This window comes from Haliotis asinina, chromosome 16 (genome assembly GCF_037392515.1).
Source record: "Haliotis asinina isolate JCU_RB_2024 chromosome 16, JCU_Hal_asi_v2, whole genome shotgun sequence".
NCBI classification, from domain to species: Eukaryota; Metazoa; Mollusca; class Gastropoda; order Lepetellida; family Haliotidae; genus Haliotis; species Haliotis asinina.
This window is the reverse complement of record NC_090295.1, coordinates 9589213-9611285: the sequence shown is the minus strand read 5'-3', so window position 1 is coordinate 9611285 and position 22073 is coordinate 9589213. Positions and strand designations below refer to the sequence as shown.

Genomic DNA, 22073 nt, shown 5'->3' with positions numbered 1-22073 from the left:
GCGCACAGCCAAAATGACAGTCACTTTAAGTAATACGCGAGATGCCACGAGAGTGTTCAGCTCGATAAATTCAATCCTACGTCATGTCATCTGAGAGGGTTTAAAATAGTGACGACCCGATTTCCTGGGCCATTTTGTTGCTGGGGCACCCACATAATTGACACTGTCGTTATATAAATATATATCACAATATATTGAGATCACCGCATGCGTTTGGTAGAAAAATGTCAAATATATAAAGAAATATACGAAGCGTTTGAAAACGTCGATTTTTGCAACTCATTCCATGTTTGAAAATCATCGTTTCGTTTTAAACGAACTCCGCAATTTCATAACATACAATGTCGGTTCCGGTTTGGGTAACAACACGGATTGCATGTGGTTCTGAGATAAACTGCTAACGTTATGCCGTTGTGAATCTAATATATGATTAGACGATTGCTTATTGCAGTTGACGCCTCAAAATTATCGAGGTATTGCTTTGTGGTATATTTTCGCGTTAAAGAAAGATTACTGTCAGTATAGGAGTAGTGCTGCCCTTGCTGCGTTCGTCTGGCTGTTGCCTCTCTCTGTTCACACGGTCACGGAGTCCAATTTCACTCTGTGTGTTGGAGATCAGGCTTCTGAGAAAGACTTCCTGGAAAGGGTTCCTTCCGTACACCCACGTATTTTATGATTTTGTTTTGTGCCTAAACTTGAGTAGTGTCAGTGTTCATGGGTTAAACTTAACCCTAACCCCCAAGATTAGGTGGGGGCACGTAAGGAAGTGTGACCGGCTTCTAGCGAATTCAACATTGTTAAAAGATATATGTTAACACTTATCGTGAGTCGTAAATGCTGGTGACTGAGCAGTCTCTCTCACTGATATTTTCCCTTCCACCCAGCCCTTTCGTCTAATGCTAAAGCCATAAATGAACTCGACCTCGTTGTATCGCGGTACTTGACACATCCATAATCGGAAATAAGCTTATGATGCCTATTTTATTGTAAAACCTGATTAACATGACATTTAATCAACACATCTGTGAAACGGCTATTATTTTAACTTTGATAGTGTTTCAGCGAAAACTATTAGACAAACAGAGACGATTAACACTTATCAAAGGGGAGAACGCCATTGTATCACCGTAAACACTTGAATTCATTCCCCAGGAGATAAATATAGCCCATGACATCACTTCCACTATATTTTTGGCTACGTAGTTCAGATGGAGTGGGAATGGTCAAATATGAAGCGTAAATATTATAGCAGGTATTTCTTGGATGGGGGTCAGACAGATTCCAGATTTTAATGTTAATAATTCTGCTGGATAAAACTTATGGGGATTTGATACATCATGCCGATTTCAAAAAGGTAAACGAGCCACTGATGTTAGGCTGTCGATTGACATAAATAATCACCTCGAAAAGACATGTCTAGCATGTAAAACAAGAAATACCGATTTGCTGCGATACCATGAATGCCACGATTCAACAAGGTCCGAGTATAAGTATTCACTTCTCATGTTTCTGAATCTACTGTACACTGGGTCTCCTTTTCAGTTTAAAAGGATTTAAATATATTCACGCTAGAATCACACACCTAACTTTAGTGCAGAGGTTGTTGCAAAGACTGTTTCATCATCTGCTGTCCATAGTCTTCTTAGCCCCTAAAAAAATCCATTACAAAACAGATGGCTTCTCAAGTAGAATCTATGCCCTGTACAAACAGATTTGTAATTCTCTTGTAAGGTAACACCAAAAATTCTTTTCATGATTTAAAGTAGATGAGGCCACATCTGATACCAGTAATGCAATGTCAGTGACCTGAATATGATCCTGTGAGAAAATATATATTCTGTTAGTTCCTAGGCTGTAATCATGTATCATCAGTTTGACAGGTACATGTACTAAGGTTGTAGGTAATTTGACATTCTCGACCCTCAAGTCAGCTTGAAGCATTTTCAGTCTGAATGTTCACATAGTTTTGCAGTGTCTTGCAACCAGAAACTGTTCACTGTGTTTGTCGTCAGAAGAGTGGGACATTACCGCACTGGTTCAGGCATTCGCTTGTCACATTGAACACCTGAGTTCTATTCCCTACAACAGTACAAGCATAGGTTTGGCCTGTCAAGCACTGACATTGCTTTATTATTGCTAACACCACACAAACTGAAAAAATACAGACCTCTACCTTGAAAAAATGTGAATATACAGTGATAGAAATTAACACTCACCCCAAGGCCTGAAGTGAGTAAAAATTTGTCTGGGCGAATTAGAACCATGCTGTTAGTTGCCCACAAGGGTATGTATCACTGCTAGTTATTGAGATGGAAAGACTTCCGTCCATATCCCTTCTTCTGATAACTGATACAAAGCCTCACCATAATCATTTATATGTGTTTGCCTCCCTACAGTTGGTTAGTATAAAATTATTCTTTTACTGCAATCGTTATTTTTAACTGGGCCAGTCGAAAACTGCTTTTTATGTCTACTGGCCTGAAAAGCCTGTTTGAAAATATATCTCTGAATATATCTCTTTTATTGGCCAGTATAACAAGCACAGCAAGACTACCGATATTTATGACTTTCAACAACCATAAACTGCCACAATGGGATGTAATGGCCAGAATGTTCATGAAATGCTGTAAGTGTTAAACTTTTGACCAAACTGAATTTGTGTTTCAGTCTGCTGTCAACTGCAGATATGTACGGCCGTGGGAGGGGACACAAAGGTGACTCTTGGGGAGGACGCTCGGGCCGAGGTGGCAGAGGCTATGGAGGCAGGAGGCATGACGATGATGGGGACAGACATGGCAGGAGAGACCGAGGCCACTCGAGACATGGTGGTAGAGACTGGAGGGACGACAATGTGGATGGTAACCATAACAGTTTGTGTGTAATTGAGAGAAGGTCTTTCAGGTGTCTTATGATACCAAATACATGATGCTGTATTTATTCCATACTCAGCAGACCTGTGAAGGTCCTGGGGTAGAACAGGCCTTTAGCAACCTATGCTTGCCATAAAGGTGACTATGCTTGTCGTAAGTGGTGACTAACGCGATCAGGTGGTCAGACTCACTTACTTTTTGGACACGTCATTGGTTCCCAATGCACAGATCGATGCTCATGTTGTTGATTACTGGATCGTTTGGTCCAGACTCGATTATTTACAGACTGCTGCCACTCACTGTACTCAGCAGCTAAGAAAGATGCGAGGTTAAACATAGAATTTGAAGCAAGAATAGGAACAAAGAGGATTACCTTGACCTTTGACCTTGACCATATTTTTTACATGGTTTGGTGGAGCAGTGCTTGGATCAGCACATACATTCTCAAAAAGGATAAAGTCACTATTCATATTGAAGATATATTCCTTTATGTATAGCCTCATGTTCTCTGACAAATAGCATGGTTACCTTGAAAATGCACAAAAGTGACATATTGCCTGACACTGTCAGGTCTATCCTCGATAACTTCAGGGTATGCGGTCCAAAAAGTCTCCACTGTACCCTGGATGTGTCTATGGTATCTACGATAAATTTATTACCTCCCTTGGCTGGCTTTTTATCCGATCAGGTGTCTATGCTGGGAAGTTGAGCGAACCAATCACAACTCACTTTCGCTTCTTAAATTCTCTAACCGATTAAACTTGGCAAACAAACCATGCAGATGTTCTCTGAAAAGGGTTAATGGATTTCTTGCATATGTTTTTGAAAAGGTTTCAGACCTATGAATTTTCCTGTATGATTTCCCCAAATTGTGAGTTGCATGGCGAGCAAACCTTTGCAGTTGCAACTGCTGCCTTTGTTGACACTGGCAAGTTCGGTTATAACGTTAGCCTTGCTGATTGGCGGAGCAAGCAAGGGGAGGTAATAAAATTATCAGGCCGACCCGCAGATGCATCCAGGGTATAGTGGAGACTTATCAGAATGTATACCCTGGAGATATCGAGGATGTTTCAGGTCTGGCGACACTGGTTTTGGAAACCTAGAGATTCCAGGCTTTCCAACATTACCAAATACATCTTGCATTACCTCCAGTAGACTTGTTTCAGTTTTTTACACTAAGTACCTCTGCACTATTTATGCTAAGGTTGTTTTGTGCATGCGCCCACGTTTGAAATATTGTGAGGACAGTTCTAACCCAGTGAGATTGCAGGTTAGAACTGGCACCTGTGTGGACTGTTGCTAGTATCGATTATTATCAACAGACTGGAATACTATGTATGGTGTTAAACAACAACACTGTTGCAGTCAAGTGCATTGAGTGGGCTTAGATTGAGATCATTAGATTGAGATAGTGATCTGGCGTGACTGTAAGAAGGGGAGGTAACCTGAGCACAGGGGCTTGTGATGTTAGGCAGTTTCAGTTGGTAGTTCAGTATTGCAATGTGTTTATTCAACTGAAAACAGAAATGTACACTGAACTTGGAATTTTCAGAGTTGTCAATTGTTGCTGAGTGCTGAGTTTACATATAACTACCATGACTCTACCTTCCAACATTCTCTCATAATGCATATAACTGACATAGGTGCCAATGATGGTGATAGTCACAGTGCTGGTGGAGGCCGTGGTGGTCGGCCCCCTCCTGGTCTACGTGGGCGAGACATTGGAATGTGGTATGCCAGACGCAGCAAGGAAAAGAAGGAGAAGCAAGACAGAGAACAGGTAGGTGGCTAGTGGTTGTGGCAGGTAGGTGAAGCTGGCGTCTTGCGCTTGCATCTGTGCCAGGTTTGAGGTGCTTGATTCTGTAAGCTGGGTGGTGCTAGTATTTCTGGTAGGTGACTGGTGCTTAATTCTGTAAGCTGGGTGGTGCTAGTATTTCTGGTAGATGACTGGTGCTTGATTCTGTATGCTGGGTGGTGCGAGCCATCTATGGCAGGTGACTGGTGCTTGATTCTGTAAGCTGGTTGGTGGTAGTGTTTCTGGTAGGTGACTGGTGCTTGATTCTGTATGCTGGGTGGTGGTATTGTTTCTGGTAGGTGACTGGTGCTTGATTCTGTATGCTGGGTGGTGGTAGTGTTTCTGGTAGGTGACTGGTGCTTGATTCTGTAAGCTGGTTGGTGGTAGTGTTTCTGGTAGGTGACTGGTGCTTGATTCTGTAAGCTGGTTGGTGGTAGTGTTTCTGGTAGGTGACTGGTGCTTGATTCTGTATGTTGGGTGGTGGTAGTGTTTCTGGTAGGTGACTGGTGCTTGATTCTGTAAGCTGGTTGGTGGTAGTGTTTCTGGTAGGTGACTGGTGCTTGATTCTGTATGCTGGGTGGTGGTAGTGTTTCTGGTAGGTGATTGGTGCTTGATTCTGTAAGCTGGGTGGTGGTAGTATTTCTGGTAGGTGACTGGTGCTTGATTCTGTATGCTGGGTGGTGGTAGTGTTTCTGGTAGGTGACTGGTGCTTGATTCTGTAAGCTGGTTGGTGCTAGCATCTGTGGCAGGTGGATGGTGCTAGGGTCTGTTACAAGTAAGTGGAGGAAGTCCCTATAGAAGATACGTAGTGTTTGTGTGTCTGGCAAGTGAGTGGTACTACTGTGTAGAAGCTGGGTGGGTCTTGTGTCTTGCAGGTGGGTGTGGCTTGTGGCAGGTAGGTGTTACTACAGTTTGTCTCAGACGGGTGGTACTGGTGCCTGTAGCAGGTATTAATTCCTGTTTACAAATTTGCTCTATATTTTAGCCAAAGTATAAACAGATTTAAACACTTAAGAAAGTTTGTTAATAATTTTTACTTGATACTTTGAATACATTTATACATATTTACCTGTTTTTTAGTGGTATAATTTTTTTTAGAGACCAACAGTTGCCATGGATTCACACAGAGAGCACCACATTCGTGACCTCCTTGACAAAATCAACTCCTCTGAGCCTCGTGTAGATATGTTTGACAGCCCACATATAAGGCCAGCATCACAATCCAATTCACTTGACAACAAAAACTGGACAGCAAGTTCCCCCCAAGACATGTTTGACAACCCATATGGAGAGACCAGCTCTCGGGCACAGCCTGAATTGAAAGGAGCATGTGCATTCCCAGACACTACAGACTTTAGAGACGACAAAGATGAAGAAGAGCTGGAAGAGGAAGTGCCATCCATGTCGGCTATTATAGAATATGCAAAAGCTGAGGATGAATTCCCACTGGCTGAGGGTTCTGTGGATTTCGAAGGTTTGTTTTGTGACTATAATTTTGTAACATGGGTGTAATAGCCATTTTGTCACTTTGCAATACTCTCAGTATTGTGATTTTTTGTTAACAATGTGATATACAGTGTTTGGGTCAATGCTGAGCGCCCCCACTGGGTTAAGTACTGCCCCCTCATGACAAAAGCACTCAAACTAAAAGTAAAATTACTGCACCTGAAGTCCAGCAGCTTGAATTCTGTGATAAATTTTCTGGGACATGTGGTAGAAGCAGCCCTTCATATCTGCTGCAGGAAATACTTCACATTAATGACTGTACAGGTGATGCTGTCTTTAGTGCACAGCTAGTTTCTTTGATCACCAGTTTATTCATAAGGGCACAACTTTTAAGAGTCACAATCACGTTGTGTTAATGGATTTAATTTAAAATTGGTTTTATTAGAAACAGTTCTGTTAAGACGGGGAAGGAGGAAGGGGGGTCACTTTTAGTTTTAATGGGGGAACTTATCTGGGGGGCCTGATACTCAGTGTTTCTGATCTATCATGTCAACTTAATGTCTGAAAAAATCCTGACATGATCTAGTCATCAGATGTTTATGACCTTGATGAAGCCCACATACCTATTTGGTGCAAAACTGTCATTCAACCCAACTGTCGTAGGTCTCTGGGTACCATAGCGCATAATGATAATAGGGTATGTTAAAGTTTAGAAGGTACAGTATTTGTAGCATGTTATATTTGGGATTACTCTCTCTCAGTACAGTACCAAGTCTTCTGTGTTTGTTCGGTTGGGTCCGTTAGGGTCAGGCACCAAATCATCACTGCACAAAGTCAGCCGTCTAACCCCCGCAGTCATTACTGCTTCTACTGTCTTTGTCAAGACAGGAAGAGCAGTTGCTGATCAGGTTACGCTTCTCAATATGTGTGCTGGCGAATAAGTGCCTGACTCTTAGGGTGTGGGTTCCTGGATGGGACTCAACCCTACAAAAGTAGAAGAATCTGTACTTTACTGAGAAAGTGTAATCCCAAATATAACATAACTTACATTTTACCACTTTCCAAATGGCATTCACTATATTTGTACACTGATGATAGCTTTCTTATGCCAGTGCACGTATTATGAGGTAATGTTTTGATGATAAAGATACAAATGAAGGTAACGTGTACGAATGTATCAACATATTTTTTTGCCAGCAATCTTTGATGAAACATCAGTCTTATGGCCACTTTGCTGCATCCATTATGTTATGCTTCTGTTCATGCTTCTGATGATGGAGTACATCTTGTGAGCGAGCTGGAATAATAATAAGTCCATTAATGATAAGTGTGTGAAGACCTGGGTTAGAATTGTTTTTCAGCAACCCATGCTTGTTGTAAGTGGCAACTAACTGGATATGGTGGTCAGACACGCTGATTTGGTTGACACTCGTCATTATATCCCAGTTGCGTAGATCAATGCTCATGTTGTTGATCACTAGCTTATCTGGTCCAGACTTGATTATTTACCCACCTGCATCATATAGGAGGCATATTTCTCAGTGCAGTGTTAAATACCAAACTAAGCAACCTATGGTCAGGGTAGGGGTAGAGTGCAAATCCCCACAGATAACAGAGAAATAATTGTGAATCCATTGTCTAATAGACGTTGTTGGTTTCCCAGGTGCAAAGTATGCTGAAGACCCGATGGATGAGAAAGATCATCTTAGTGATAGGATGCTGGAGGAGTACAATGAGAAACAGCTGCAGGATGACTACTGCAAGATGATGCAGTTCAGGAAGAAGTTACCCTCCTATGAAATGAGGGAGGTGAGAGTTTTCTTACTGAACCCTCAAACCAGACTTAGTAATTATTTACAGACCTCTGCTATATAGCTACAAATTGCTGGGTGTGATGTTAAACAACAAACACTAAATTAAAATGTTGTCTCAAATTACCATCAAGAATATGTTTTTTACACCAAAACAGAATTCATTTATGTTTGATGGTTGAGTGAGTGAGTGAGTGAGTTTTGGTATTATGCTGTTTTTAGCAATATTCCAGCGTCATCATGGCTTGTATGTGTGATGAATGATTTTGTTCTGTAAATAAAGGTCTGTAGAAAAAGACAGGTAATCAACATCTAAAGGATACTTGATACACAGTAGATATTTTTTTTATGTAGTTTTCCAATAGTTTTGTGTTTCTGCTTCAAGTTCCATTCTCCACATTTGTGCACAGTGTTAGACCCTGTACTACCTCATATATATGATCATTTATAAGTGTTGCAATTTCATTTCAGAAACTGATGGATGACATACGTAACAACCAGGTTGTTGTGATCAGTGGAGAGACTGGCTGTGGGAAAACAACCCAGGTCAGTTTTTTGTTGTTGCAGCCAGTTATAATTAACTACTGACACAAAACCTACTGGAGTTTTGCTGGTTCAGAACTGCCACTATACAGATGGTCGGAATTCCGGACTTAAAGGGATTGCTCATAATTTGTGGCTTTAGGGTTGTTTCTCGTGGTTGTGGTTATGGGGAATTTAAGTCTGATCAAGATCATGGGAACAGATTTTCTCAAAAATCTTTATAGCAAACCAAGTTTGGTATGTGTTTTCAGGACATGAATTCTCGACTTTGAACAAGGAAACCAAGGTACAAATTTTTACAGAGTTATGGTCCTTGCCACTTGTGTCTTGACTTAGTTCACGGTTTTCCCAGTGGTTACAGATTGGCTCAGAAACTGTCTTAGATAGGAAAATCAAATTTGGGACACAAATGCCTTGAGTTTGACAAGAGAAATTCTTTAACGAGTTATGGCCCTAGTCATGGTTTTCTTGACTGAGTGCATCCTATCATTGATAGGGAAAAAAGAAATATGGTATGTATTTTCAGGAAATGATTGTGTATTTAATAGACAGGAACAGAACACTGTGGTGTGGGATATTGATGATGATGTCTTCTTGTTTTATGTGTCATCAGTGACAGGGGATGTTGATCATGATATCAGTCATTGGTTTGTCTCATCCAGATTTCTTAGTTTTCACTACATTGTCTTATACCTAGAATACATGGGGCTGCATTACCACAAAGAACTATCATTCACTGATTCTCAATTTTCAGGCATTTCATACTTCTGTGTGGTAATTGACCAGAATTCATCAATGTCTGCTTGTTAGCTTCTCAACTTGTGAGGCATTGGTGAGTTATGTTTTATGCTGCATTCAGCAATATTTCAGCTATATGGCAGCAGTGTGTAAATAATTGAGTCTTGACCAGACAATCCAGTGACTAACAGCATGGCCATCTATGTGTGCAATAAGAATACAATGGAGTTTGTCAAACAAGTCATCTGGCCTGACCACACTGTCTCTTTTGTTGCCTTTTATCACAATTTATGGATCTTTATCATCGGTTAAAAAATCCCATCGCAGGACGGTCAGGACAAGTCAATTTTCATTTCAGGCAATCAAATAATGGTATCTTGCTTGTCCGTGTACTACTACATAATTTCCACTTATGGTTTCAAACTGCAAATAAACTTTGATTTCATTTCATACCTGCTCATAATGTAGCTATTACCTTTTGCAATAATAATAATTTAGTGCTATCATTCTTTGAAATTTATCACTCTTCGATAAATAGTGCAGTAAACAGTATCATCAAACATTGTCATAAAATCAGGACAAGTGAAAACTTAGTGGGGACTAGTTACTTCCTTGAAGTCACTTGCCCTGTGCCGAGTGGCTTTTAAAAAAAAATTTGAACCCCTGTTTATGGGTTGTGGTCAGAAATTGTGTTTGGTTGTGTGTTTTCAGGTCCCTCAGTTTATCCTGGACGATTGTATTGAGATGGGGATCGGGTCTCAATGCCGAGTCATCTGTACACAGCCCAGGAGGATTAGTGCAATATCTGTGAGTCACGTTACCATAGTAAAACATGGTTTGTATGTTAAATAGTCACTAGTTAACATAGGTATTAAGACTATGTCGTCAATGATATATATACTCCTCACAAAAAGTTAAGCAACACAAATGTTTAGTCTCATTACATTTTCATTTATTGAAATCACTTCCAGTAATGTTGGGATTACAATCGGGTGACCTTGCAGGCCAGTCAATATGTGTGATGTTGTTGATCTAAACCTGCAGTCACCAAACAACGTAATTGGTGTAGATTGGGAAAATGAGGTTTCTTTGTCATCTTGGCCCCCGTAGCCCTTGATTCTACAGACAAAGAAGAATTCCTCTTGTTAGAGTATTTCTAAGGAGGGTCCTCAGTCCAAGTACCTTAACTCCTAACCTCCCCCAGTGCAAAGTTACATTAAAACAGTGATGTAATAATGTAGTATTAGTAAACACAGGACTAAAAGCCTAAATATGAAAATTGCTTGATAACTACGTTAAACAACACATCACTGTACAGTAACACACAGACTCTGTAATATAGCCACTCATTGACTCACTGACACAATGCCATGGAAGTAGTCACACGTTGATAACATCACATGACAATATATTTTCACGAAAACAAACTATCGCATATGAAACATAAATGCAAACACATGTAAATGACCACACAGTTACCATATTACCGTGTGGAATGGTGCGTGCGTGCATGTCTCGCTTTTAGGAATATTCAAGCAGTAACAAGGTAGGGAACTCCACAAATGGGCTTCACACATTGTACCCATGTTTGGAATCGAACCATGGTCTTTGGTGTGACAGTGAACGCTTTAAACTCGAGGCTACACCCACCAGCCTAGTCCCGCAGCAAATAATTACATATTGTTATACACAATTATGAAAACAGCTACGTTACAACAAAAAATGTGAACTAAGATGACACAGCCTAACAACAGTCAAAATATTACAATGAAAAGGCAGTTCCTGAAGAGTAAAGTCAAACATCCGTTTCTCTGTTTCCTTTGTTTAAATATTTTCATTTTTTCATGCTACCACAGGTAATCAAAATTATCTTCTCCAGGTGGCGGAGAGAGTGGCGGCAGAGCGGTGTGAGAGATGTGGGGGGTCAGACAGCAGTGTCGGGTACCAGATACGTCTAGAGTAGTGAGTTTCAGTCCAGCAATTACTTCCTGATCACGATACTTAAGATCGATACTCGATAATTTACTCATGTAGTATACTGAACAGCAAAAGAAACGCAAGTTTTCAAAAAAAGGAAATCTCATAAAAGCAAGCGTTTATGTTACGTTTTCTACTTCAAGGTTTGATGAAAAGCCAGAGTTACAGTATTTTTAGCTGTTCAATACTGTTGTGAAACAATGGAATCTGTCTTGTCTCAACTAATGTGGAATTGCACATTTAACTTCAGGGCTCTAATACTTCAGATTACGTAGAGGTCCAAATTGGTGATGTTAGAACAGCAGATAAGATTGTCTTGAAACATTATCCCAGAGTATTATGAGGAGAAAAACATACTCAAAGAAATATCTGGTTGTGTTTGAATTGTGTGAAGTACCAGTGCTGTTGCTGAAAGAACAGTGTAAGGTCTTGGAACTCCAATTTTTGGATGGTGTTGTGATTGGGTTCAGGGTTCATAACATTGTAGAAACTTGAAACCCCTGGATCAGTATGGTTGCCTACCGTGTGCTGCATCTAGTGACCGAGTGCTAGCCAATGCCCGTGACATAAGTGTTAATATTCCAGTCGTTAGAATAAAACAACTGTCACTCTCTTGATGATGATGATGATGATGATGATGATGATGATGATGATGATGATGTTTATTTTGCAGCAGATTACCACGAAAGAATGGCTCCATTCTGTACTGCACAACAGGGATTGTCCTGAAGTTTCTTGAATCTGATCCGTGAGTATTCACTGAAGTGACTGATCTGTCTCAATATCTGGAGATTCAGCAATCATTTTGTTCAGTTAAACGTCAGGCCAGAATTTCTTTAAAGATGGTACTACTGCCCTACTTGCCCATACTGTAGGTTTAATAAGAATATTTGCCTTCTGTTGTCGCCAGGCTTCTTCAGAGAGCAACCCACATCGTCCTTGATGAGATCCATGAACGTGACCTTCAGTCTGACTTCCTCATGATCATTCTCAAGGATATTCTACCTCGCCGACCTGACCTCAAGGTCATACTGATGAGTGCTACACTAAATGCAGCAATGTTCTCAAAATATTTTAGTGAGTATTTCTTGACCATGTGATAATACCTTTCAGAGAGTTTGAACTACGCAGTGCTATTACAGTGAGTTCCTTTCAAAAGGTCCCCACTGTAATATGCTTTCATATGTCGCTACATTATGTTGAAATGTCATTTATGACCATGACATATTTTATACACAGGATTTAATGCACAAACGTTTCTCATATTTTGTACAAGAAATAACAGAGTGAACATTTCAACATCTACATTCTACCGTTGTGTCTTCAGATGACTGCCCACAGCTGAACATCCCTGGCTACACGTACCCTGTGGAAGAATACCTGCTGGAGGATGTCGTTGAAATGTTGAAGTAGGAGCCGTTTTCTCACAATACAAAACTTCACTTCATTCTGACCTCACCACAGGGAGCCTCACTTTTACTCTGTAGTCACTACAGAGAACCTTACTTTCCTCTACCTTCATGAGTGACTATGCTTGTCGTAAGAGGCGACTAACGGGATCGGGTGGTCAGACTAGCTGACTTGGTTGACACATGTCATCGGTTCCCAACTGCGCAGATCGATGCTCATGTTGTTGATCACTGGATTGTCTGGTCCAGACTCGATTATTTACAGACCGTCGCCATATAGCTGGAATATTGCTAAGTGCGACGTAAAACTAAACTCACTCACTCACTCTACCTTCATGATAGTTTGCCTAAATAAATGGCATGCTGATGTTACGAGGCGTCTTATTGGGCACCCATGAAGGTTGATCTTAGCAACCCATGCTTCTCATAAGAGGCGCAAGAGAATCGTGTGGTCAGGCTCGCTGACTTGGTTGACATATATCTTTGCATCCCATTTGCATAGACTGATGCTCATGCTTTTGATCACTGGATTGTTTGGTCCAGATTCAGTGATTTACAGACCACTACTATATAGCTGGACTATTGCTGAGAGCAGCATAAATCTAATCTCAGTCACCCACTTAATAGGGAATTTCAGTTTGTGCATTAATGGGGTTAAAGTGTTTGGGAGGTTCCATTGGAACCAAACACCTTACTGTTTCAAGGTTTTACAACCTGTGAGAGCTTTTCACAAATTCTTTGTAATCTCTGGTACGGAGAGAGCCATATGGAGTTTTCACTTTTCATAAGTGAGATTTTGTTGTTATTCCTTTGTCAGGTATCAGCCAGACTCAAGTCAGCCACAGCGTCGGCGTCCTAGGGGAAAGCGGAGTCGAGAGGCAGATGAAGAGCGATGGAACTTTGAGGTCTGGTGCAGAAACCTGGAAGGGAGGTAACACTATCTTTTAAATGCCTTTTCCGAACATTGCAAGTCATAGCTTGTATATTGCTGAGTGCTACAGAAAGGGAACAAACAAACAATAATAGTGTGAAAGCTTGCTTGTCTCGACCAGATTAATTCTGGAAGTCTGAATTCTGGATAAATACTGCTGGGACATGTAGGACATGTATTCAGAGTAACATTATTTTGAAATACCTTGAGAATAACAGATTATGTTCAGATGTAGTATTCTGATGTTTTGAACATGGAACCTTTTACATGCAGATGTTCTGTTTCAGTTACTCACACTCGACCATTACAGCGTTGCAGAACATGGACTTTGATAAAATCGACCTGGATCTAATTGCCACCCTTATCAGGCATATTTCTTTGAATAAGTCGGTGAGTTGTCTCCCTTGCACAAACCACTGGGGAAGTAGCCAGTGTATGTGTGAAAACTTTTGACTTGTTACACATTATGTAGTCTCTGAAATGAACATATTCACAGAAAAATGTTCACAGATAATATTCATAAAATTTAAGAAAAGGAGCCTAGGTGTAATCAGGATGTGCCATGTATTCCAGACTTGGATGAGCTATTTTGGGTGTATTTGTTCCAGGGTCGTTTTGACAGACTAATGTCATTGATATGCACTGCTCTTTACTCTGTTCAAGATAAAGCTGACCATGTGTTTCTAATTGGCAAATAAGTGAAGGTCAGTGGTTTGATTCCATGCCTCAGCATTCTTGTTACGCGACCTGGGGCAAATCATTAAAGACACAATAATGACTGGCCTGCTTAAAGTCAGTATGGCATGTCCAGAGCTCCAGATAATTTTTTAAGCAACTGGGTATTTACTCAGATGTCTGTTAATGTATGAGTAATTGCACTTTTTGAGGAGTAAAAGGCATTTTGTATACTCCTACTTGCTTAAAGAATTGAGTACTTTTACAGTGTTTCCTATCCTTATTGGGTAATGAGCACTTTCAAGTATATAAATATAGATGCTTCTCAATTGACCTAGGTTTTTAGTAATTCTTATACTGCCAAATATGGAAGTCACGTGACTACTACAGCTGTACTAGCATATGGATGTATAGGCATTGCTGAACATTTGCCAGCGCTAGTGTAGAGTTCGGGCGCCTTGACGAATTTGGCATACGCCAGCCAATTAGTTAATTGAGTAAAGTGATTCTTGAGTGATTCTTATGCATTTTTTGTACTGCTAAGTTTGTAATTGATTGAGTAAATGTGTTTTTATTGAGTAAAAGATACAAATACTCGCCTTATCTGGAGGCCTGCCATGTTCAAGTCGAGTATCCATATTATACCATATCGTGATGAGCCAACTTGTGTACATATCTACCTTTATGTAGGAGGGAGCGATCCTGGTGTTTGTTCCTGGCTGGGAAGAGATCAGCAAACTCCATAAGATGATGCAAGCAGACAGGATGTACAGCTCAGGTGAGTTAGCTCCCACTATTGTCAAATACAGCCACTAGGGGGACTGAAATGATGGCAGTCAAAGAGGTTACTTTACCTTTCTCTTTGTAAATCTTAGGGACCCACAGGCCACTGACCTAACTACATGTTGCAGGGACTACAGACAGTTGATTCTGGCTGATGTGTTTTATTTGAAGAATGATAAACCTGTGGACCACAACAACATGCTACAGTTGTTGCCTGACATGGTGTGTTTGCAGTGTTAATGACAAAACTTTTTACCCTGTGACATACAAAATAATGGTATTTGTCAAGCCTTACACAATGTATTGGTTTCGGTATGTATTTGTTTGTAAGGTTCCACTGAAACATGTTACATTGTTTCAAGCTTTGAGTTCCTACCATAAGGCAGAGCCATTCATGCATAAGGCAGATACACCAAAATTAGAATGAAATAATCTCTACAGAACATTTCTAACTGAATAAAGTTGTGGTATTTCAGTTCATGGAGATGTGTCAGGGGTGTGGATTATTTCTGACATGATACATGTGTGATACGGGGGCAGTAGCATAGCCAAGTGGTTAAAGCATTTGTTTGTCATGCTGAAGATCTGGGTTCAATTGCCCACATAAGTACTATGTGTGAAGCCCATTTGTGGTGTTCCCCATTGTAATATTGCTGGAATATTGCTAAAAGCAGTGTAAAACTAAACTCACTCACTCACATATGTGATATTGCTCAATGTTTACTTCTTCCAGACAAGTTCCGTATCATTCCACTTCACTCACTCATGCCAACAGTCAATCAGAGGGAGGTGTTCAATAAACCGCCACCTGGTGTCAGGAAGGTTGTCATAGCAACCAATATAGCAGAAACAAGGTTTGTTGATTTCAATTTTAACTGAGTATCTTGTAGATGAATGAAAGTAAACAGAATTAATACATGGTAGGAAACATGCTAGGGCTTAAACAATATCTCCATAGCATTTAGTTGCCTGTGATAGTGAACAGATTGGTTTTATTTTCCTCTCTTTATCTGTTCTCACTGAAAGTCTGTGTTAGAATAGGCCTTCAGCAACCCATACTTCCCCTAAAAGGCGACTATGCTTGTCTTAAGAGGCGACTAATGGGATCTGGTGGTCAGGCTTGTTGACTTGGTTGACACATGTCATTGGTTCCCAATTGCAAAGATCGATGCTCATGTTGTTGATCAGTGGATTGTCTGGTCCAGACTTGATTATTTACAGACAGCTGTTGCATAGCTTGAATACTCGCCCAAAATTTGTCACAAAATTCTTTACTAACTCGGGGATAAAAAATATCACTTTGTTAAAGATGACTGAATTGGATTGGGTGGTTTTGGATACATTCTTGTCATTGTACCCTGTTGCCGTCTAGCCAGGTTATTTTAGGGCTTGCTGGGGTAATGTTGTGCCATTCCTGACTCCGTCAATGTGGGTTTCAGTATAACTATTGATGACATCGTGTATGTGATTGACTGTGGCAAGATCAAAGTGAAAGACTTTCAACCAGAGAACAACCTCAGCACTCTGGAAGCCAAGTGGGTCTCCAAGGCCAACTCAAAACAGAGGCGTGGCCGAGCTGGAAGGTGAGTGTTGGTTGTTGCTAGTCAAATAAAGGATCGATGTTGGTATCCAAGGTGATCTCAGAACAAGGCATGGCAGAGCTGGACGCTGGATGCTGGTAGCTGTCATTCAAATATGGAGCCCAAGTGTGTCGATTCCCAGTTTCATAGTAATAGGATTTCATTGGTTTCATCAAAGTTGTAAGCACTTATATCACCACAAAGTTTCCTTCATATCAAGCTTAAGGGCTGTTAAGACATGTAGTTCTGTGTGAGTGGCGTTAAACCAAACTACTTTGCTTGCTTACTGACTCAATAAGGAACAGTGACATAGAAGCTGTGGTTAGTAAATTCTCTCCCTCAATATATTTTTCTGTTTTTAATTTAAAATCTGTAATACATTTTTGAATAGTCATCTGACATTCCCTCATCATGCGGAAGACCCAGGGTTTTGAATCCACACTTAGGTGCAATGTACGAAGCTCATTTCTGGTGTCCCCTGCGACCCATGAAGGTCCCAGGGTAGAATAGGCCTTCAACAATCCATGCTTGCCATATAAGACGACTATGCTTGTCGTAAGAGGCGACTAACGGGATTGAGTGGTCAGACACGCTGACTTGGTTGACACGTCATCGGTTCCCAACTGCGCACATCGATGTTCATGTTGTTGATCACTGGATTGTCTGGACCAGACTCTATTATTTACACACCGCTGCCATATAGCTAGAACATTGCTGAGTGCGGCGTAAAACTAAACTCACTCACTCACTCACTCACTCACTCACTCACTCACTCACTCACTCACTCACTCACTCACTCACTCACTCACTCACTCACTCACTCACTCACTCTCACTCACTCACTCACTCACTCACTCACTCACTCACTGGTGTCCCCGGCCATGATACTACGTGAGGTATTACAAGCAGGCTAATGGCAAGGGTTGAAACTCACTGACTGACGTGTTATGAATCCAACTGTTTCTGGTTCTAGGGTTCAGCCGGGTGTGTGTTACCATCTTTACACAGGACTTAAGTGGACAGAGGTTGATGATTATCTTCCCCCAGAGATTCTGCGGACTCGACTTGAGGAACTGTGTCTCCATATCAAGGTCAAACATGATTCTTCACATTGCTCTTGCATATGACATCAAAAGCAAATCAATCAAAAAGACATTACACCAATATTACAACAATTTGAAGCAATTTGATCTCTCCAGAAGGAAAAATATACAGTATTCTTTGAAATATTCTAGAAACCAAAAGCCAGTATTTCTGATAAGAATTCATGAATTTACAGTATCACGTTTACAAGAACAATAGAATGTTGTGTTGTGATGTATTTCAATATGTTTCTTTGTCTTGTGTCAAGATGATAGTTTTAATTTTTTTTTTATCTAGTTGTTGAAGTTGGGGAAGATTGAACCATTTATATCTAAGGCGATCCAGCAGCCATCTATGGAGGCGTTACACAGGGCAATCATTACACTGCAGAATTTGGTGAGTTGCTGCCCAACATCATGTGAATGGGGACTGTTGTACTATGACAGTCAAAGGGACATAACTTTGGAGCCTATTTTTCAAAAGTACTTTCTCTCGGCTTTTGTGGAGTGATGGGCACAATTAACATTACTGTTTATAAATATTTCCAGATAATGGAGCAGGAACAGCCTCAAATGAACCCAGAGAATTTTCTGGGTTTCGTCTTCCTTTTATTCTTTGAATACCAAGTTTCAGGGCTTGTTCTGGCCCCATTACCAATTTTACCTGATGACTGGGACAGAATTAGCCCTGGAACATTGTATTCAAAGAACAGAAAGGAGATGGAACCCAGAAAATTCTCTGTGTTCATCAAATAACATCTTCTAAAATGCCAGTCAAGCATCTACTATCTCTCTTTTGACCAACATGGACAGTTGCAGTTTGTGTTTGTTGTTTAACACCGCACTCTGCATTATTCCATCTACATAGCAGGATCACTTACACTGTGGGGCCCTGTACGGGTTGGCACACAAGACAAAACTGTCATATTTAGTTCAAATGGACATTTTAGTGCATATATATATATACCCCAAGGAAGACTTTTTTTTGAAAGAATTCTTGACCTCTGCAGGTTGTATAAGTTTAAGAGGTTTATGTGATGCTGATCTAGAAAATGGCATGTTCATGAGACCCTCATCACCCTATTGCTCTTAAAGAGACTTATGTGTGACAGATGGCCAGATGAAGTTTCACAGCCAGTATAATATTCACTCCACATACTTGTCAAGAAGACTGTGACACTTGTCAAGACGATTGTGAGCTTGTGACTCTGTAGTCAGTGTGAATTATAATTCATGTATATTCCCAGGACGGTGGGGTAGCCAAGTGGTTAAAGTGTTGGCTTGTCACACCGAAGACCTGAGATTGAATCCACACATGGGTACAGTGTGTGAAACCCATTTCTTGTGTCCCTCGCCATAATGTTGCTGGAATATTGCTGGAATATTGCTAAATGCAGCGTACAACTTAACTCAGCGAGTCTGTCATGTATGTTCCCAGAATGCCTTGGACAAGGATGAGAATCTGCTTCCCCTCGGCTATCATCTTGCCCGTATGCCAGTTGACCCTCACACAGGGAAGATGATCCTATTTGGTGCCATGTTCTGCTGTCTGGACCCTATCCTGACTGTTGCTGCAAGTCTCAGCTTCAAGGATGCTTTCTTCATACCTCTGGTTGGTAGAACCTATCATCTTACCTATCATTATTTTGACTTTGAAATAAGTAGATGGCAAACAATTAATGTTTTGGGTAATCTTAAAATAATAACGAAGCTTGTTTTCTACTGACAAAGATTTACAAATGTTTTACTTTGTCTGAAAAATATAATTTGACCATTTCTTACAGATGGGTTTGATATGAAAATTTATTACATGTAAAGATAGGTGGAGAGGACAGTTGAGTAGTCTAGTGGTTAGAACATTAGCTTGTCACACTGACGACTTAGATTTGATTCCTCACATGGGTATAATGTATGAAATTGTTGTGATATTGCTGTCATATCGTTAGACTCTTATCAACTGTTATTGTTTCCTAACGCTATATAAGTTATTTTTGAACATCTCAACCCCACCTTGCGATTTGATTTAAAACAGCCCCCCTGGCAATTTACACTGGTTCTAACTAAATGGATCAGGCAGTCCAGGGTGTCATGGTTCAGTGTCTGGCATCATGGGATGTTGCTTGTATACTCAACAGCAAAATAAATGCAAGTTTCGAAAAAATGAAATCTCAGAAGTAAGCGTTCATGTTTATATCTACTTTTAAGAAACTCGACAAAAAGCCAGAGTCATGTGTTTCTTTTGCTGTTCAGTATATTATAAATCACAGGTTTATGTGCTCAAGATATAGATATAATTTTTGGCACTAGATTCCATCATTCACAGTTCAGTTCTAGGTAATTGGAAGAACTGTGTATAATGGGAGGTGGTTTCCTGTTACACATACTGCTCCCCTTGTTCAATGGCTGCCGATTGCATGTTATTGAAGACAGAGGGTCTAGAACATTGCCAACAGTTTCAGTCGCTGAATTGCCTGATTATTTACCAACTGCCTTCTGTATTTATGAATTTGTAAATCCAGAAAAATCTAGCAATGTATGTCTTTAATGCTATACGTCTATGCTGACAGTCATTTCTGCATGTTGTAACATAACCCAACCATATGTTATTATTGATATCATGTATTCTCTCTCATAGTCAATTGTAAATTGTAAATTTCCACTACAAGAAATGGTTGGTTGGTTGGTTGGTTGTAAATGTAGAATGGGCCTGTGGCATCCAATACAAGAAACGATTGGTTGGTTGGTTGGTTAGTTTGCTGGTTGGGTGGGTGGTTGAATGATTGATTGATTGATTGCCATCACATATCTGATATTGCTTAGTGCGACGTTAAAAGAATACCAAATATACACTTGCCACACCATCAAGATACCTTGCCATTTCCATAGGGCAAGGAGGAGGAAGCTGACCGGGCACGGAAGGCATTGTCTGAGGATTCCAAGAGTGATCACATTATGCTTATCAAGGCATTTGAGGTATGGACAGAATTGTTTTCAGTTTTGCTGCTTCAGGGGAATTGTCTTTAGCAATATGAGAAATATGTCGTTTTTTTGCTCTTATCCTTTAATCCAAATGGAATTTTTTTATAATTGTGTTGATTTTCAAACTGTTAATAAAAACACTCAGAAATAAATGTTTATGTCCATTTTCTTATAGTATAGGTCAGTGAATTTGTTATCCAGCTGGAATAATGTTGAGTGTGGCTTAAAACTAAACTCACTGACTGTTATCCACCGGCATATAATACGGGGGGATTTATATAGCCGTCTGAGTAAATGTGGTCTCAGTACTTTTCATTACACGCCACTACTGAGTCTAACAAAACCTAGTAGGAGGTTGTGTCGAGTAACGTTTCAGATTGACCAATCACAACACAGCTTACCAAATCGCGAAAGAACATTCACACATAACTTTTGAACTTTTACCTTGGAAAGGTTTGTACCCGAATGATCCCTAATGCTATTTTCCATACGATCGCTGCTGAGATATTCACATGGAGCACGCTACCATACTGTAAACAGTAAGTGAACAGTCACTGAAAATAGCGTTTTTGTCAATATTCAAGGATGTCAGCTTGCTGAAATATTACTTTAATGGTAACCATGTCATCAGAGAGCCCTAGCATATATACTGCTGGTCAAATACCTGTGTTTTCTAATTTTCGTTTATTGATGGATAAGTGACAGTGACTAGCGAATATTTCAAGTCCGTCCAAATCCTAAATAGTAGCTGTTGTCTGATTGGTTAAATCCATTCGGCCTTCTTGCATTTGACTGACAGTCAAAGATCGTTCAAAAGTTACCTGACGTGACCTGCAACTAAGTTTTGTGAGACTCAGTAGTGGAGTGTAACGAAAGCTACTGAGACTAAGTTTACTTAGACTTGGGGATATAGTCAACACCTTGTCTGTAATCATTTTGCTTCTGGAGTATAGCTGAAGCAACAAAAGTTAATGGATATGTCAAAAAGAACTAAGTGGTTTGTTTTGCTGTTCACAGATTTTGTCATTTTTAATTTTCTGGATTTCCATTGAAACAATCTGGACTCTCTAAAAGGGAAAATCACTCAATATTTATGTGTAAAACTTGGCAGATATATGAAGCAGATCACAAAGTGGTGCCTTTTGCTATTTGCAGAATTTGCTTTTCTTAGTTTCCATGTAAACATTCTAGTCTAAAAAGGAAATGATGTCCTTCGTGTCTGGAGTACAACTTGAAAACCTTTCAATATCTTTCAAAAAACTTATCAGCTATACGAGACAGATCCCAAAGTGGTGCTTTTTGATACATGCAGATTTGTTGCATTTTTATTTTTCTCATTTTCCATAGAAATGATTTGGACTCAAAAAATCAAGTTTTACTTTAAGTAACTGTCAGATGATTTGCTCTTCCAAATTTACGGGGTCAGGGGAATTTGTCATATTCAGATGTTGTGC

The 22073-nt window shown here is 40.1% G+C and overlaps 1 protein-coding gene across 1 annotated transcript in view; it reads left to right on the top strand.

Annotated features, from left to right (window-relative positions):
• Window positions 1–325: 325 nt before the first annotated feature.
• LOC137268287 (ATP-dependent DNA/RNA helicase DHX36-like) overlaps window positions 326–22073 on the top strand; it is a 31143-nt gene continuing 9395 nt past the window's right edge. The window contains exons 1-20 of the mRNA XM_067802832.1: window positions 326–473; window positions 2668–2858; window positions 4514–4650; window positions 5764–6139; window positions 7775–7920; window positions 8394–8468; window positions 9915–10010; window positions 11083–11165; window positions 11854–11928; window positions 12091–12257; window positions 12508–12589; window positions 13407–13520; window positions 13808–13910; window positions 14886–14973; window positions 15712–15832; window positions 16418–16561; window positions 17532–17649; window positions 17939–18037; window positions 19079–19252; window positions 20527–20613. Coding sequence (XP_067658933.1) covers window positions 427–473; window positions 2668–2858; window positions 4514–4650; window positions 5764–6139; window positions 7775–7920; window positions 8394–8468; window positions 9915–10010; window positions 11083–11165; window positions 11854–11928; window positions 12091–12257; window positions 12508–12589; window positions 13407–13520; window positions 13808–13910; window positions 14886–14973; window positions 15712–15832; window positions 16418–16561; window positions 17532–17649; window positions 17939–18037; window positions 19079–19252; window positions 20527–20613 — 2523 coding nt within the window. The 5' untranslated portion in view covers window positions 326–426. The remainder of the gene's footprint in view (window positions 474–2667; window positions 2859–4513; window positions 4651–5763; window positions 6140–7774; window positions 7921–8393; window positions 8469–9914; window positions 10011–11082; window positions 11166–11853; window positions 11929–12090; window positions 12258–12507; window positions 12590–13406; window positions 13521–13807; window positions 13911–14885; window positions 14974–15711; window positions 15833–16417; window positions 16562–17531; window positions 17650–17938; window positions 18038–19078; window positions 19253–20526; window positions 20614–22073) is intronic.